Consider the following 14629-nt stretch of genomic DNA (forward strand, 5'->3'; position numbering starts at 1 on the left):
CTGTATTTATTCTTCATAACAATCTTTAATTTAACCTAATTTCTCTTTTAAATTTACAAAGCGCACACACACATACTTAAGCAATGTTTCCTTTTAAAGGCAAGTGGTTACAAGTAAAAGTTCAATATTACGGTTACTGTAAAAAATCTGTAAAATATGGAACTACATAAAGTGATAAGGAATATGAAGGAATTTTGCGAATAACATTTTAACAGTTGTTTACCTGTATTTAAAAGTTGTGTTTTATCATTAACAGAAATGTCCGTAAGACAGACGGATAAAGTACTGGCAGAAAATTACCAGTACCTTTCCGTAATCTTTTACAGGGTATGATTAGACACATAGTTAATGCAACAAGCATAAAAGTACATATCACTACTATTTAGATTAGATTAGATTCAACTTTATTGTCATTACACACATACAAGTACAGTGTAACAAAATGTAGTTTAGGTCTAACCAGAAGTGCAGTTAGCAAGTGCAGGATATACAGTTAGAATAAAAACAGAATACAATGTGAGAGAATATAATACAGTGGGCATGGACTATAAAAATATTTTGCAGTAGGTATGTACTATGAAAATATGACAGTAGGTATATACTATGAACAATATATACAGATGACGATATACTATGAACATTAATGTACAGGTGGATATGAACAGATAATAATTTAGACTAAAATAGTGCAAGTGACTTAGGAATGCATAAATTATTGACATTGGCTATTAAAGTTGCAATGCAATAGGTGAGTTAATGCAGTTGTTGAAGTTAATGCAGTTATTAAAGTTACGGTGCAGTATACGAGTTAATCTGAAACCTTACTATCTTCTGAAACCTTGTATCTCCATATTTCGTCATTTTTATTTTTTGTCACAAATAATCTTATTAATATCCTTTATGTTTGTCACTGGGTTTTGCAAATAAAAAAGGACTACAAAGTGCTGTTCAACTCTGACAAAAACATTTCCATTTCCTGTAAAACAATGAATTTGGACATGCGAGGTTTCAGGAGGACAGCGAAGATAACCAACTCTTATATATTACATGTAACATTAACTTTGCAATCAAACCAAAAAAATTACATTGGTGCAAAATAACGCTGTATCACTTTATAAAAAAGAAAAACAAGAGCTTCACATTCATTTTAAGGGTGAGTTCACCAAAATATACACATTCTGTCATCATTTATTCCCCCTCATGTCTTTCAAGCCTATACTCTATATAACTCTTTTTTTCTGTGCAAAATGAAAAGAAGATATTTTGAGAGAATCTCAATCTCAGGTTTCTTGTACATGCAATGTAAATCAAAAGTGTTCCAGTGTTTGGTTACCAACGTTCTTCCAAACATCTTTTGGCTCATAGAAGAAAGAAATTAGATTTGGAATGAATGTTGATGTTGAAAGGATTTTCAATTTTTGGGCCAAATATCCCTTTAAATCCTTAACATTCACAGGTCTCTTGCAAATTCTCTTGTAAGTGTCCTAAGTTTGTCTTTGTGTTTTTTTAGACAAGTCAACATTATTTTCCATGATAATCAACATGATTCCACTAATGCTTCTGATAGAGCTTCATTTATTGTGAACCCAGTACATTGCTTTAATTCTTGATGAGTTCTTCACTCTGATATCCCGCTGGAATGTTGTCTCATTGCTATTCAGCACACGATCCCCAACAAAAACTCTCTATTTCTTCTGTCGGTCAACACTGCCACCCACCACCCAGATGTCAGAGGTGAAAGCTCAGTGTTCATCAGTAAAGCAACTCAAACAGACCACTGGACAGACAGTGGGATGTGAGTAAAGTTTCTACACTGTGCACACAGCCTTAATACCAAACTCATGTATCCTTTCAACAGTTTCCATAGAAACCATTTCTGCTGCCTCAACTTCCACAATGTCTTTCTAGTTCTGTTCAGCCGTGAGGTAAAAAGGTCATGACCGGGTTGAGCTAGTCTTTGTAACTCAATACATCTGTCCGTGATACCTTGCTGAGTAAGAGAAAATATCGCCCCGGGAAAAAATGAACCCTGTTACCTGGTTCGCACCTGTGCGAGGGTGCCTTTTAAAGATGTTGGTCAGCTTGTGATATCAGACAGAAAAGGTTTATGATGAGAAAGTTCTCTCTGCTTTTATCTTGGAGAACTCTCTCCAAACACCTGCCCCCATCATCAGAGGAAAGCACCTCACCGCAGCACCCCAGAGGAATGATGGGATGGGCTGGCAGGTCATGCTGCAGGGCAGTTTCATTTTACTGCCATTTGTCAATTAACAAAGGAGCCGCCGTGTAATTAGTCCTGAGAAAATGGTGTCTGGATGGACTAATTGCAATCGCACAGTCAGACGGCAGCTCCCAAGGGGAAGACAGACCCGCTCTCAACACTATCATTTTATTTGACAGAGGAGAAGATTGGAAAGCAGAAACGGATGCCCACGGCAGAGTTTGGGGAAGTTGAAGTTGGGCTTGCTGAAAGGCTGGCCCACATTAATGCTGTGAGCTCCACTGGGAGTGGTTTGACATGCGCTGCCATCCCCACATAAAGTGTGACTTCTTGTCTACTGTCTCACTGTGCCTTGCCGTTCACTCTTTCTATCTGTGGGTCTCATTCACGGATCGGGCACATTTTTGTTCCTTTATAACCTACAGTAATTATTTACAGAAAATATGTCCAGAACGCCCTGATTTGGAAATGATTTGGACATGTTTGATTCAGAACACTTAGAATAATTTGCATTCATCATCATTACACTGTAAGCCCTGTTGTTTGTACTTAAATCAAGTAATCTTGACTAAAAGGTTGGGTTTTGGGTTTATAAAGGGGTTTATAGTATAACATTTTCCTTCACAGTAAAAGGTGTTTCAGAAATAGATTTAAAATAACATAATGTCACTGTCAAATGCATACTGCAAGACTGATGGAGCCGTGTGGAAACAAAGAAAATATATGTATACCTTTGAATGAAATGGAAAAGAAGAAAGTCTAGAGGCAGAGAGATGATGACAGGGGCTGTAACTCTGGGAGGACAGTGAGATTTGACTGCTTTATGGTAGGATTTTGAAGAATCTGTAGCTGTGTCTTTCATTGTTTTGTTTATGACAACTTTGAATAATGTTTGAGTCTGTATGTGGAACTACAGTATATCTCTTCCGTGAACACTCTCAGATAGTTAGTTGTAACTCCCCATAGATAAATGAAATAAATGAGTGGTTTTCGACCTCTTTCAGGTTTAGGGAGACTAAGTGGATGAAAGGATAAAGAAAGAGACCCCTCTCTTACATGTTTAATGATATATTAATAAAGCCATTAAAATAATAATTATCGATAGAGAATTTCACCTGAATGTGGGTGATACCCCATCCCCACCCAAAATGATACTTAGTTTCTCCATTTTTACTTGTTCGTCTTAAGCTGGAGTATGTGGTCCTATAAAGTTTCTAATGGGGGCATCATGCTTTGTAAGATGCGTATTAAAGAAAATCGAGTATGGTATCGCCGCCTTCATACGGGTCTCAGGGGACAGCAGGAATGGTTCTAAACCCATTTTCCCAAAGAAAAGATCATTCAGATTTTACCAGAAAGTATAGCTACATCTCTGTGCTACACATCACTCAGAAGTCAAGCAAATATCAAGCAGATTATTTAAGAATAACTGATCAATATGAGAAATATTTCTGTTATACCTCAACACACATGTGACAAATCTTTAACATGGAGCTTCTTTATAAAGTTCAATAAAACGATGTTCTTGGGTCTACTGATTTATGATTAGATTTCCCTTATGTGTTGCCATGCACACACACAGACACACAGACACACAAACACACACACACACAAATATGTTCCCTCTTTCTTTACTCTATCCTTTATAAACATTTTGACTGAGTAATCTGTGAAAACATTCACTAGCAGAGGGAGAATAATCAGTGTTTCCGAACACCCTTCCTTTCGGAATATCAAAACAACTCCCAGGTGAGGTGCAATGAAATTACACTAATACATCATAATAGATAGCATAAGATTAGCAAAGCTGGCTGTTAATGAATGGCTTTATTTGGCTGTGCTCTCCGGTGAGCTTGACTTTGCAAAGTAGAGTTAATACACACACTTCCAAGCCCTGAGGGTCTTAAAATGATGAGAAAGGGAGAGCGAGAACATGCAGACTTCAGTGTCAAAGAAGAATGAACAGCAGATTCAGCCACTGGGGAGCAAATAATGTTGGAGTTTCATTGAGAAAAGAAAAGTAATTCATATTCGTCTTATCTATAGTCTCTGCTTTGGTACTGTATACAAATCAGCCTAGTTATTCATATTGACATTAAAGTGACACTCTCTGTAATATAAATATAAATCCTTTTTTAGAATTATCTAATCATGATTTTTTTATGTTTAAACAGCAACCTTCGAAAACAAGCTCGTCCTTCTCTGCTGCACCACATTATCACAACTTTGACAGTTTAAAAATGTCAAGTTGAGAGTAAGCACACATTGTTGAGAAGGTGCTGGTGTTATAAAACAAACACTTGCATTACGTGAACAGCTGGGTCAGTGTGTAATTGTCTGTTTGTGCATCATCCGTCTAATTTAAACGTTGTTAAAGCAGCAGATCTGAGCAGAAGTTGCAAATATATGTGTTTGCCGTTGTGTATTTGCCTCATTAGACATTATGTAAACTTCCAGAATAATATTATTACAGTCATTGTTCATGCAAGGAGCTCTGTTTTATAAAGGATGTGAATTAATATCCTGGCTCACATTAGGAAGAAACAGAGACGTATTGAATGACAAACGTTACTACCATATTGTTCTTGTAATGAGGCTGAGGGGGATTTATTGAAGAGGCATTTATGTGATTATGTGAACTGTTTAGAGTCAGTGGCGAAACAAAATATATAGAGAGACGGTTGAGTTGTTTTGCACCAGAATTGAATATAGTTCAAAGGCTTAACGTCATTGCTTTCATTGCCCCCTAGTGATTGCTTTTTGTCATTGACACACCACTTATTTATGGGTTCTTTGTTAAAGGAGCATTCAGTGTAAGAAAAGTTTCACAGATAAAGAAATAAAGAGTTGCGTTTATTGTGTACAAGCATGTCCTATATCAGGAACTTATAAAAGCTTTAATATTGTATGAACATTGTTAAGATATCCAGCATAATACTTTTGTTTTTAAAGAAGCCATAACACACAAAGCTTCCGCATATCTCTTGTTAATCGCAAATACGTACAGATTCGTTGTGCACCCTTCAAATATCCATAGAGTCTGTAGTTTGATCACATTAATAAAATACAGATACAGCTGAACGATTATTCTGTCCGAAAACATGCCACGCGTTTGGGGGGGGAGTCTATCAGTTTCAAATTATCTCCAAATCCAGGGTTATATCTATCGTTTATATAACATTCATCACCCAAATGCACAGCTGAACTTCGTGAACATAGTTCTCTCTCTTTCCTGCACACAAGTGAAAGTGACTTGTGCACATGCTCCTTCTCCTGCTCTCCTTGGTTCATGCGTGGGCGTGCCGCATGCTTTTCCGAGAGAATTGTCCAATAAGGGACCAAGAAAAGTTGTTACGTAACAATTTTTCATGTTCGAAAAAAACTTTCCGAAACCTGTACGAACACCTGGGGAGTGTATCGAGCACAGAAATACTACTCAATACATCCAACTCATTTTAAAATGAAACAACAGTTGCAGGGCCGCTTTAAGATGGTCAGCCTTTCCCATTAATCCTCTATAATTGTACTTTAGCTTGCATATTTCATTATTCACGCCACAGATCATTTCAGCTTGGTTTTATACACAATAATAAATGCAACATTACAAATAATCATCACCAGTTAACAGTATTAAGAGAAATTTACACATACATTCGTCATGTTAAAATTACCATTTGCTGCAATTTTTCTTTCTTCTTTTGTTTTACAGCACATTTCCCACTTTAACTGCTTTTCTCTCGCCCTGCAGGGGAGAAATGATTTTTTGTCCTTTTGTAAGCCTCTTTTAAACCTTCAGCGAGTTTAACGATCTGTGCTCTCCATCGCAAAGTTTCTCTTAATAGACCCTTTTGTTCATGTGTGCGCGTGTGTGAAGGAAAAGTGAGAGTATAGGTGAGCATTATACAAAATGCCAAAGGAGTTTCAAACCACTCCGTGAACGGTATATGGAAACAGTGGGGATCCAGATTTACTGAGAGCCTCCATAACCAAGACCACTGCTGTGCCACTGCATCACATCAGCTAACAGCAGCCTGAAGGAAACAGACTGCACAAACAACACTGACCTCGTCTCACCCTCAGACATCCAAATTACACTACACTGTGTAACATGATGGTTCTAGTGTTCTTCAGACAGGAAGAGCAGGCTCACACCTTGCAGAAGACATTGACGGTAAAAGGCATGCCATGTTCAAGTCCTTAATATGAATACTGAATTTTGGCAAACTCAGATTTTTCACAATCAATATTTCCACCTATTTCTGTCTGACCCACATACAAGAGTGTGACTAAAAACAACTTGCTAGTCCCTTTGAGTCACATGCAGAAATGTTTCGGTATACAATAAGAGTGGGCGAGGTGAAGAGTGTGTGTGAAGGACTGACTACTTTCAGGATTGAACTTCAGAACAACCAGGTTATGTAACAAAAGGGAAATTCCATGCAAATGGCAACCCTAAAAGGTATTTTTTACCAAATGATTTAACCATACAGATACAGTACAGTGTTGTTTGCGTGGATTTGTTTGTGCATCAAACTAATTGTTTTTGACTATATGTGCATCCATGACAATTAAGAATGTTGCTGTCAGATGATGTTCCACTTTGTTTAATAAGATAAAAAGTGTAGGCAAGCAAGAATCAAACCAATAACCTGCACATCACAAACCCAATGCATTAACCACTGAACCACTGGAACTACGAGATATGGCTAGTTTAAACATAAAGCCCTTCAAGGCTAAATATTTCAATGTCGAGGAGGGGAAACGCAATCTGACAGCAGAGAATCTTACTGTCAGATACCGTTTCCCCTGTTATAAAAGATAGAAAAGTTATATATGTCTCACATTTACACTGTAAACTTTATACACCACTGGAAGAAGGTTATAATAGAATTCAGCCTGTTATCATTATTTTTTTCCCACAAAGCAGAAAAACGTATCCTGCCAACTAAGAATGTGGCTGTCAGAGGCAAGAATCAAACCAAATTCCTGAACATCCAAAAGCCAACGCAGTAGCCACTAGACCACTGGGCCTTGTGGGTGAGGCTGGTTTAGGCCCTTCAAGGCCAAAATTTGTAAGTTATAAGGGGGAAAGCAATCTGACAGCTGACATTTTTACCGTCAGACACCGTTCCCCCTGTGTTCTGTAAGATAGGAAAGTCAGATTTGGGCAAAACAGATCCTGGCACAATATTACCCCCCCTTGAAATATCATCCTGTTATGTGTAGCGTGTGTATGGGCCTTGTGGATGAGGCCAGGTTAAGCATGAAGTCCATTAAGGCTACAGTTATAGCAGGGAAACACAATCTGACAACTTAGAACCTTGATGGCATATACATTTCCCCCTGTGTTCAGTAAGATAGAAAAGGCATATGTGTCTCCCTTTTACACTGCTGACTTTTCAGTTTCTGAGTTTCAGGCTCTTATCAATATTTTTTTCCAACAAAGCAGGAGAATGTATTTTGAAAACTAAGAATGTTGCTTTTAGATGAGGTTCCCCTGTGTTCAATGAGAAAAAACATCCAGGCAGGTTCTCAAAACAATGAGCCCCACATCATAAACCCAAGGCACTAACCACTACATCACTGGGGCTTTTGGATGGGCCCTGCTTAAGAATAAATGCATCATGAGACATACAGTGAAGCATTTCGACTATACGTGCGTCCATGCAAAAGTTTAAAGGGGGTAGTAATGGTAGCAGTATGCAAAACAGATCCTGCCCCAATATAACCTCCTCTAAAATATTATTGTGTCATGTATAACATGTAGTGTGTGTGGCTCTGAAATTTCAGCATGTCTATGTAAATATAGAGAAATGCTTCACGAGGCATACAGTGCTGTTTGTGTGCATGCATCAATCTTCTTGTTTTTGACTACAGTATATATGCATCCAAGACAACTAACAATGTTGCTGTCAGACGAGGTTCCCCCTTGTGAGATAAAAGTTGGGAAAGCAGGCAGGAATTAAACCTGCACATCATAAACCTATGGCACGAATAGCCCCACCACTGAGCCTTGTGGATGAGGCCAGCTTAAACGTGAAGGTTATAGCAGGGAAACTCAAAATGAGAATTTTACTGTCAGATGCCGTTCCCCCTGTGTGCCGTAAGAATAAAATGTTATAAATTTCAAGTTTTGACTCAAAATGCCACATCCATTACACTGGAATAGCCCAAAACTCTCCATTATATCTCAAAATGTTTTCTCTGATGACTTTTTCTATGGATATTATGATCTTCAATTCAAAACCGAAAAAAACAAAAGAGTGTTTTCTTTTAGTTACATTCCAGGATGATAATGGGTCAACATGAGTCAGAGTACTTGATTGGCTTTGCGGCACCAGCAGTTATCTGCTGTAATCTCTGAATCCTGATGGGTTCTAAGGCCGGCAAAAAGCCTGTCGAAATGTCTGATCCTTAAACTTATTTGCATCCACTTACACAGGCATTCAGCCCACGCTCAATTTAACCGAGTGGTACATGATAAACACTCTCTGTAGAAACGTGGTGTCAGTCCCTTCTGCATGCATGCTGCTCGGTGACTCATCACCGTCTCTCCAAGATGCTGTTGCCAAACCCATCTTTGTCAATGTGCAGAACTACATCTGTTACATCCGACCAGGCAGAATTACATTTGAGGAACTCAGCCATACCAAGTACGGTCAAAATAAGACCATGTTTAAAGTAGAGTTAAAGATGACCAAATGAACAGAGAAAGACCCTTGGGGGGGGGGGATGCATATGTCCTTTAGGCATATGCACCAGCTCTCCAAACACTACAAACACATATAGCCCACGCATGAAAAGACTGAGTGGGTACTCGATATTTACAAGCCTGCATACTGTAGACTAATTTTGGCATTTAGTTGATAGGATGAAGGAGGGAAAAGGAAGCGGAATGGCTATTTAAGTCAGAGTAAAGTTCTGATAAATGAAATGATAAACACTCTCAAGAGAAACAGTGTAACATTTAACATTTTTGCTGCAAGATGCTGTAACCCATTGCATACTCTTTAAACTTTTAAATGTGGGGGGAAAATGGAAGAGCTGAAATTTTTACAGAACAAAATATGCAATCTGCCATCAAATAAAGTTAGAGAGCTGGTCAGTCTTGTGAAGACTGCATACTCCCAACATAATATAAACTATATGATTGGTTTACTTTAACTTTCATTTACACAAATGCAACATGATAAATACTTTGATTTCCTCTCTTTGGTCTCTGTTTAATTTGTTTAGACCAGTGAGAGATTGCTAGTCATTTAGGTGCAGCTTTTTAATCAGTATGAATATTTAACCAACACGGCACCTTTTAAACATTAATATTTATAGACATCAAAGGTTGTGTTCTCGCATCTTTGCACTAGAGGCACTAGAAAGGGCCATTTAAAATGTAATGCCAATTAGAAAAAAAATTCTGAGTGGAGGTAATTAAACCGGAGGAAAATAGTCTGTTTGCACAGCAAGTTGAGGTCAGGGTGCATGTTAATCCAGAGAGTATCTGGTTAAAACTGCTTGGCCAATGCTATTGTTATTATTGTATTTGTTTATTGTATTGTTACTTGTTTCTTTGTTGTTACTTTAAAGATGAATAAAATACCTTTCTAGAGTAATGAGCAGCGTTAGCTATGCTTTGCTGCCATCTTGTGTTTGGTTTGACTTTCGAGTTGAAGGTTATTGTGAATTAGTTTGAAAAGTAATAAACCGACATGCAATTTTAAACATCCAATGCTGGCTTACCTAGAGTAAAATTAATCAGGATTTTTTTATTTAATTGTAAATTAAATTGCCAGAATTTCCTGGACCCCACGTACTTTTTTTTTCAGAAAACTGTATGCATTTTATGACTGTTGGGACAACGCATATTTTTTTATTTCCAAAAGCCCGAATGTGTTGCATTTAAACACAATTCGATAATACTGTAATAGACTTGACCAACCATGGCAAATACGTGTTGCCATCTGGTGGTACAACTGTGCACGTGCCCTGTACGCCATTTATAAAACGTACGTGTCTAGACATTTTTTTGTATTTTTCCATTTTAAATACTGCAGCAAGCAATCACACAAATCTAATTCAAATCACGTTGTACAAAAATCCGACTAAATGCATTCATTTCTTTTTTATATACATTGTAAGTACAGCAAAAGAGCACTAGATGGGGCTAAATAGCCGTTGTTATTCAGGTTCGCGTTTGAAACGCTCATCAGAATGTTCTGCAAACTAGAAATAAAAAGTGTATAAAGTTTTGAAAAGATTGGCTACAACTGTATAAGTTCTGTAAAGATGTGCTGCCATTTGTCTCCCAATGAAACATCTGGATGACTCGCTCAAAGTTGAGTTGCGCGTGAGTGCGCATGCATGACGTCACATGAACTTGGGAACCCTTGTGCCCTCCTGCCAAACCTTCACTTTACTCACTGCACTCACCGCAGAAGCGCAGTCCCGGTCTCCCCGCACACAAACACTCGAGAGTTAAACAGCGCAAACTTTGAGTTTAGCACTTTTTCTGTTCACTGCTTGAGAGGAAAAAAGCAAACGACATTTACACTGGAATTTTAACTCACGCAGATGGGAAGAAAGGAGTGAAGAGCGGGATTATAATATTTCTTCATACAGAGGTATGCAGCGTTTATTTTCTTTAAAGCGCGAGCGCTGTTTGTTACATGTTACATGTAACAGCGCCCGATGATTCTCAAATGGAGCTTATAGGAGGAAAAGTTGTTTTTACAAGTTTCTCTTCATAAACACTCAGAAAACCCTTCCATATGTTGACGTTTTATGTTTTATTTTACAGTGGAGTTTTGTTGTGGATGCGTACTCTTTCAGAAAATGTTTAACGTTGCGGCTTGAACTTTGTTAATAAGTGATCGATCGATACTCCCAGGACGCAGTTCACCTTCCACTCAATGTTTTCTCTCTGTTTCACTTAAGACAAGGTGCAGCATGATTTCTGAGTGATATGAGTGGACTCATTATGGATCTCAGCAACGAAGTGGACTTTACCAATAACAACATAACACCTCTCTGGAAAAGACGAAGCGACCATGACAAGAAGCCCAGACCTCTCAGTTACCAGGTTGACGGTGTCCTCACGACAGACTTTCCCGTGGATGACAGGTGCACGTTCACCATCACCCAACCCGCTGAGAAGATCAGCACCACTCCAACAAACACCGCTGTGCTCAAACACACTCTGAACAAACCTGCTAAAAAGACCAGGGTGGTGCGGAGCATCAGCATGGGGTATTCTAACGGACGCTTCTCTCTGTCAAAGTTTACGAAGTCAGAAGATGAAAAAAACTCTAATCCTACCAGCCCCGCTAAAACGCCAACTTCGGCCACCAAGAACGGGAATGGCCTTAGCGTGTGGCACGATAAGAATATAAGGGGACCCCTCAAGCGTCTTTCCAATCAGTTTAGCCTCTCCTCTCAAAAGGATCAGATTATTTTTGGGGATACGTCTTCACCATCAGTTTCACCGAAAAGTTCATCACCCCAGAACTCTCTACGTCAGCTTTCGCCTCAATCCCAGGATGTCTGTGGGTCACCTATCAGCCCCTCCAGCTCCCCGTCCCACAGTTCCACGTCCAGCATCCCTTCCCTCTACTCCAGCCTCAGCATCCCCTCAGATCCACCTACACCCCGGACCCCATCTCCCTCTCAGAGGTCGGAGGGAGTTCTCTTGCACCGGCAGAGTTCAGGGTCATCACAGGGCTCCGAGGTCAAGCACCCCTCCTCCCCAATCATACTGAGCACCCACAGTCCCACGGCACAGAAGATGGGCACCCAGCAGATCATCCCCAGGGCTTTGGCTTCTGACACACACTTTAGCAAGCCGTCTCAGAACCGCGTAGAGCGCATGGGACTGGGAGGGGTTTTGGAAACTTGCAAAGGTGGTTTTCGACCCCGAAGCATGTTTGAGACTGGGTCTTCTTTTTCCACCAGCAAGGACAATGAGCTGGAAGGAGAGGAGAACCCAGGGTTACTTTCAAGAGGCCTGCGTTCCAAATCTTATCGCCGGGCAGTGGTCAGCGGGGTAGATGTGGATGTGCCGTCTTCAGACCCTAAAGCCAGTTGGCTGTCCCAACCTGCACTTAAAGGAGTTTCAGAAGACAAAGAAAGACCGGCTAGCCCGAGTCCGACTAAGAGCAAGGTGAATTATTGACCACAATATTCTGAAAAACCTTGATCTGAAGATTAGAAATTGATTGAAATAGTATGAAAAACACAAATGGTCTTTATATGCTGCAGTTGTTAAAATAAATGCTGTTTGTCTTCCAGTACCATAACCACAGAAGAGACAATTGAAACATTGTTGAAATAAAAGTCTGTGTATTGTTGTATAATTATAGAGGTATTGTATTTCACATCTTTTTGTAAGAACGCATCATGGAGATTAGATCAGTCGAGTTTAAGGTTTCATTCAAACATTCTTAAACACACATGTTGCGTACCAAGGACAAAGTTCATTTATTTTTTGTGGGACATTGGAAAGGAGACTTTGTCCTTAGACAGATATTTGGACTGAGTGGTGTTTAGGTCTCTAACCATTCGCAAATTTCACTGCTCTTAAATTAACGCACCACCATCTAAAGCACAAAGGTCATCTTTAGGATCAAAGAGGTCAAAGGTTGCATGCAAGCAACAATAGACTACCATTACTTCAGTCCATCCTTCACAATCCGACAGGTCAGTGTGAACAAGCTGAGCATAGTGTGTCAGTGGACTAACAGCCCAATAAAGCCACCAGTTCTTTCCTTTTATAAAGAGAGGAAGACGGGTGGCTTTAGATGTTGACCCACACAAAGGACGCAAGTTTCTGTCATATTTGTATATTGTTAATTTGTTTCAATAATGGAGTCTGTAATCCGTTTAATGCTGTCAGCTACCAATAGGAATGTAGTACTCTCAGCCAGGTTGAACATGATGATAAATGTAAATATGATCAAAATTACAATGATTTCTTTTTACTGAAGGATTAGTGGAACAAAATGTGCATATTAAAAATATATATACAACTGCGGACTTGTGATTCCTGAGAAGTCCCATTTGTTAAACCTAACTAATCAATCACCTGTGTTTCCTACAGAATGCTGAAAGGAAGAAAGGCCTGCCGAGCCAGCGGACGTTTGACAGCCAGGGTAAGCATCGGTCAGCCTGTCTGTGTGGTGTTAATACCAAGTTGAGACTAGGTGAAGTGGCAAACATCCTCCATCTATGTGTGTTTTCCGCTTTCTTTGTTTTGATCTTTGTTAGTTCTTCTAGTGGCTGATCAATAATAGTCACTTTATCCGTCACTTTTAGTTTTGGCGAAGCTACTTTAAAACTTAAGCTAACTAAAGGACACAGTTAAAAGTATTGTATATCAGACGAATTACATTTTTTGATAAATAGCACTATTTCGTTTTTTTTAACGTAATGTATCTGAGTAATTCTAGGAAATTATTTATATGAATCAGTTACTTGCATTGAGCGAAATACATATCATATTCATTCAATAAAGCTACATTAGATGCTACATAGACAAAACATTGTAACCTCTATTAGACGAGCCACTCATATGTTATATTTCATGTCCAGTTTACACACCAACATGTGATAATTCTAAAGAATGTTTTCACAGTCTCACAATGTCTTTGCGTTTCAGAGGATGAAGTTTTGTACCAGAACTACCAAGAAAAAGCCTTGCACAATGATTCCGATGAGGACGCAGAGTCCAAAGAACCCCAGCCATACAAGGGCATTGTGGTCCAGTTCAAACCCGTCCGGACCTCCTGGAGTCAACTCAGCGTGGTAAGGAGGTGTAAAGAGTACTTGAAAACCATACTTGAGTAAAAGTACAGATACCTTTCAGTGAAAATGACTCAGTTTCAAGTTACGAGTCACGAATTCCAAAACAACTTGAGTAAAAGTCTTCGAGTATCTGATTTTAACTGAAGAGACATGTCAGTGAAATCAAGTTGATTCGTGAGGAGAGCAATTCTGCATCAAACTGAACACCTCAAAATTGCAACAAAACAAGGTCGACACCATAGCCCATGTCTTTTACAAAAGGTCAAGTGCTCATAAGGAAACCAATATCCTTCAAAAAGGTCTCTTTAGTAAAATCAGTTAAAGCCTTTTTGCACTGGACATGCTGGTTTTGGCCAGCTGCAGTCATGTACTCTTCCCACATAAAATACCAGCGATGTCAACAACCCAATAATGCACCCGAATTCGCATAAATAAGCCATGTTGACAAGTTTCGTTAAGTAAGGGCAAAAATGCACGAGATAAATGTACCTTCAATGCCCTGTAAATGGCAATATTGCTTCTGTTGCAGAAATAAACTGCTGCGGATAAAGTAAGGTGGCATGCAAAATGTAATGTGTAGTTGCATTAGTCATTACAAATGTAGTGGAGTAAAGA

General features: G+C 39.1%; 1 protein-coding gene across 1 annotated transcript in view; it reads left to right on the plus strand.

Moving 5' to 3' along the window:
- Window positions 1–10617: 10617 nt before the first annotated feature.
- The window catches only part of LOC306899171 (rho guanine nucleotide exchange factor 26-like), a 32713-nt gene continuing 28701 nt past the window's right edge, over window positions 10618–14629 (plus strand). Inside the window, exons 1-4 of the mRNA XM_079465250.1 lie at window positions 10618–10839; window positions 11153–12374; window positions 13311–13362; window positions 13869–14014. Coding sequence (XP_079321376.1) covers window positions 11181–12374; window positions 13311–13362; window positions 13869–14014 — 1392 coding nt within the window. The 5' untranslated portion in view covers window positions 10618–10839; window positions 11153–11180. The remainder of the gene's footprint in view (window positions 10840–11152; window positions 12375–13310; window positions 13363–13868; window positions 14015–14629) is intronic.

Source organism: Barbatula barbatula, assembly GCF_947034865.1.
Source record: "Barbatula barbatula genome assembly, chromosome: 10".
Lineage (NCBI taxonomy): Eukaryota > Metazoa > Chordata > Actinopteri > Cypriniformes > Nemacheilidae > Barbatula > Barbatula barbatula.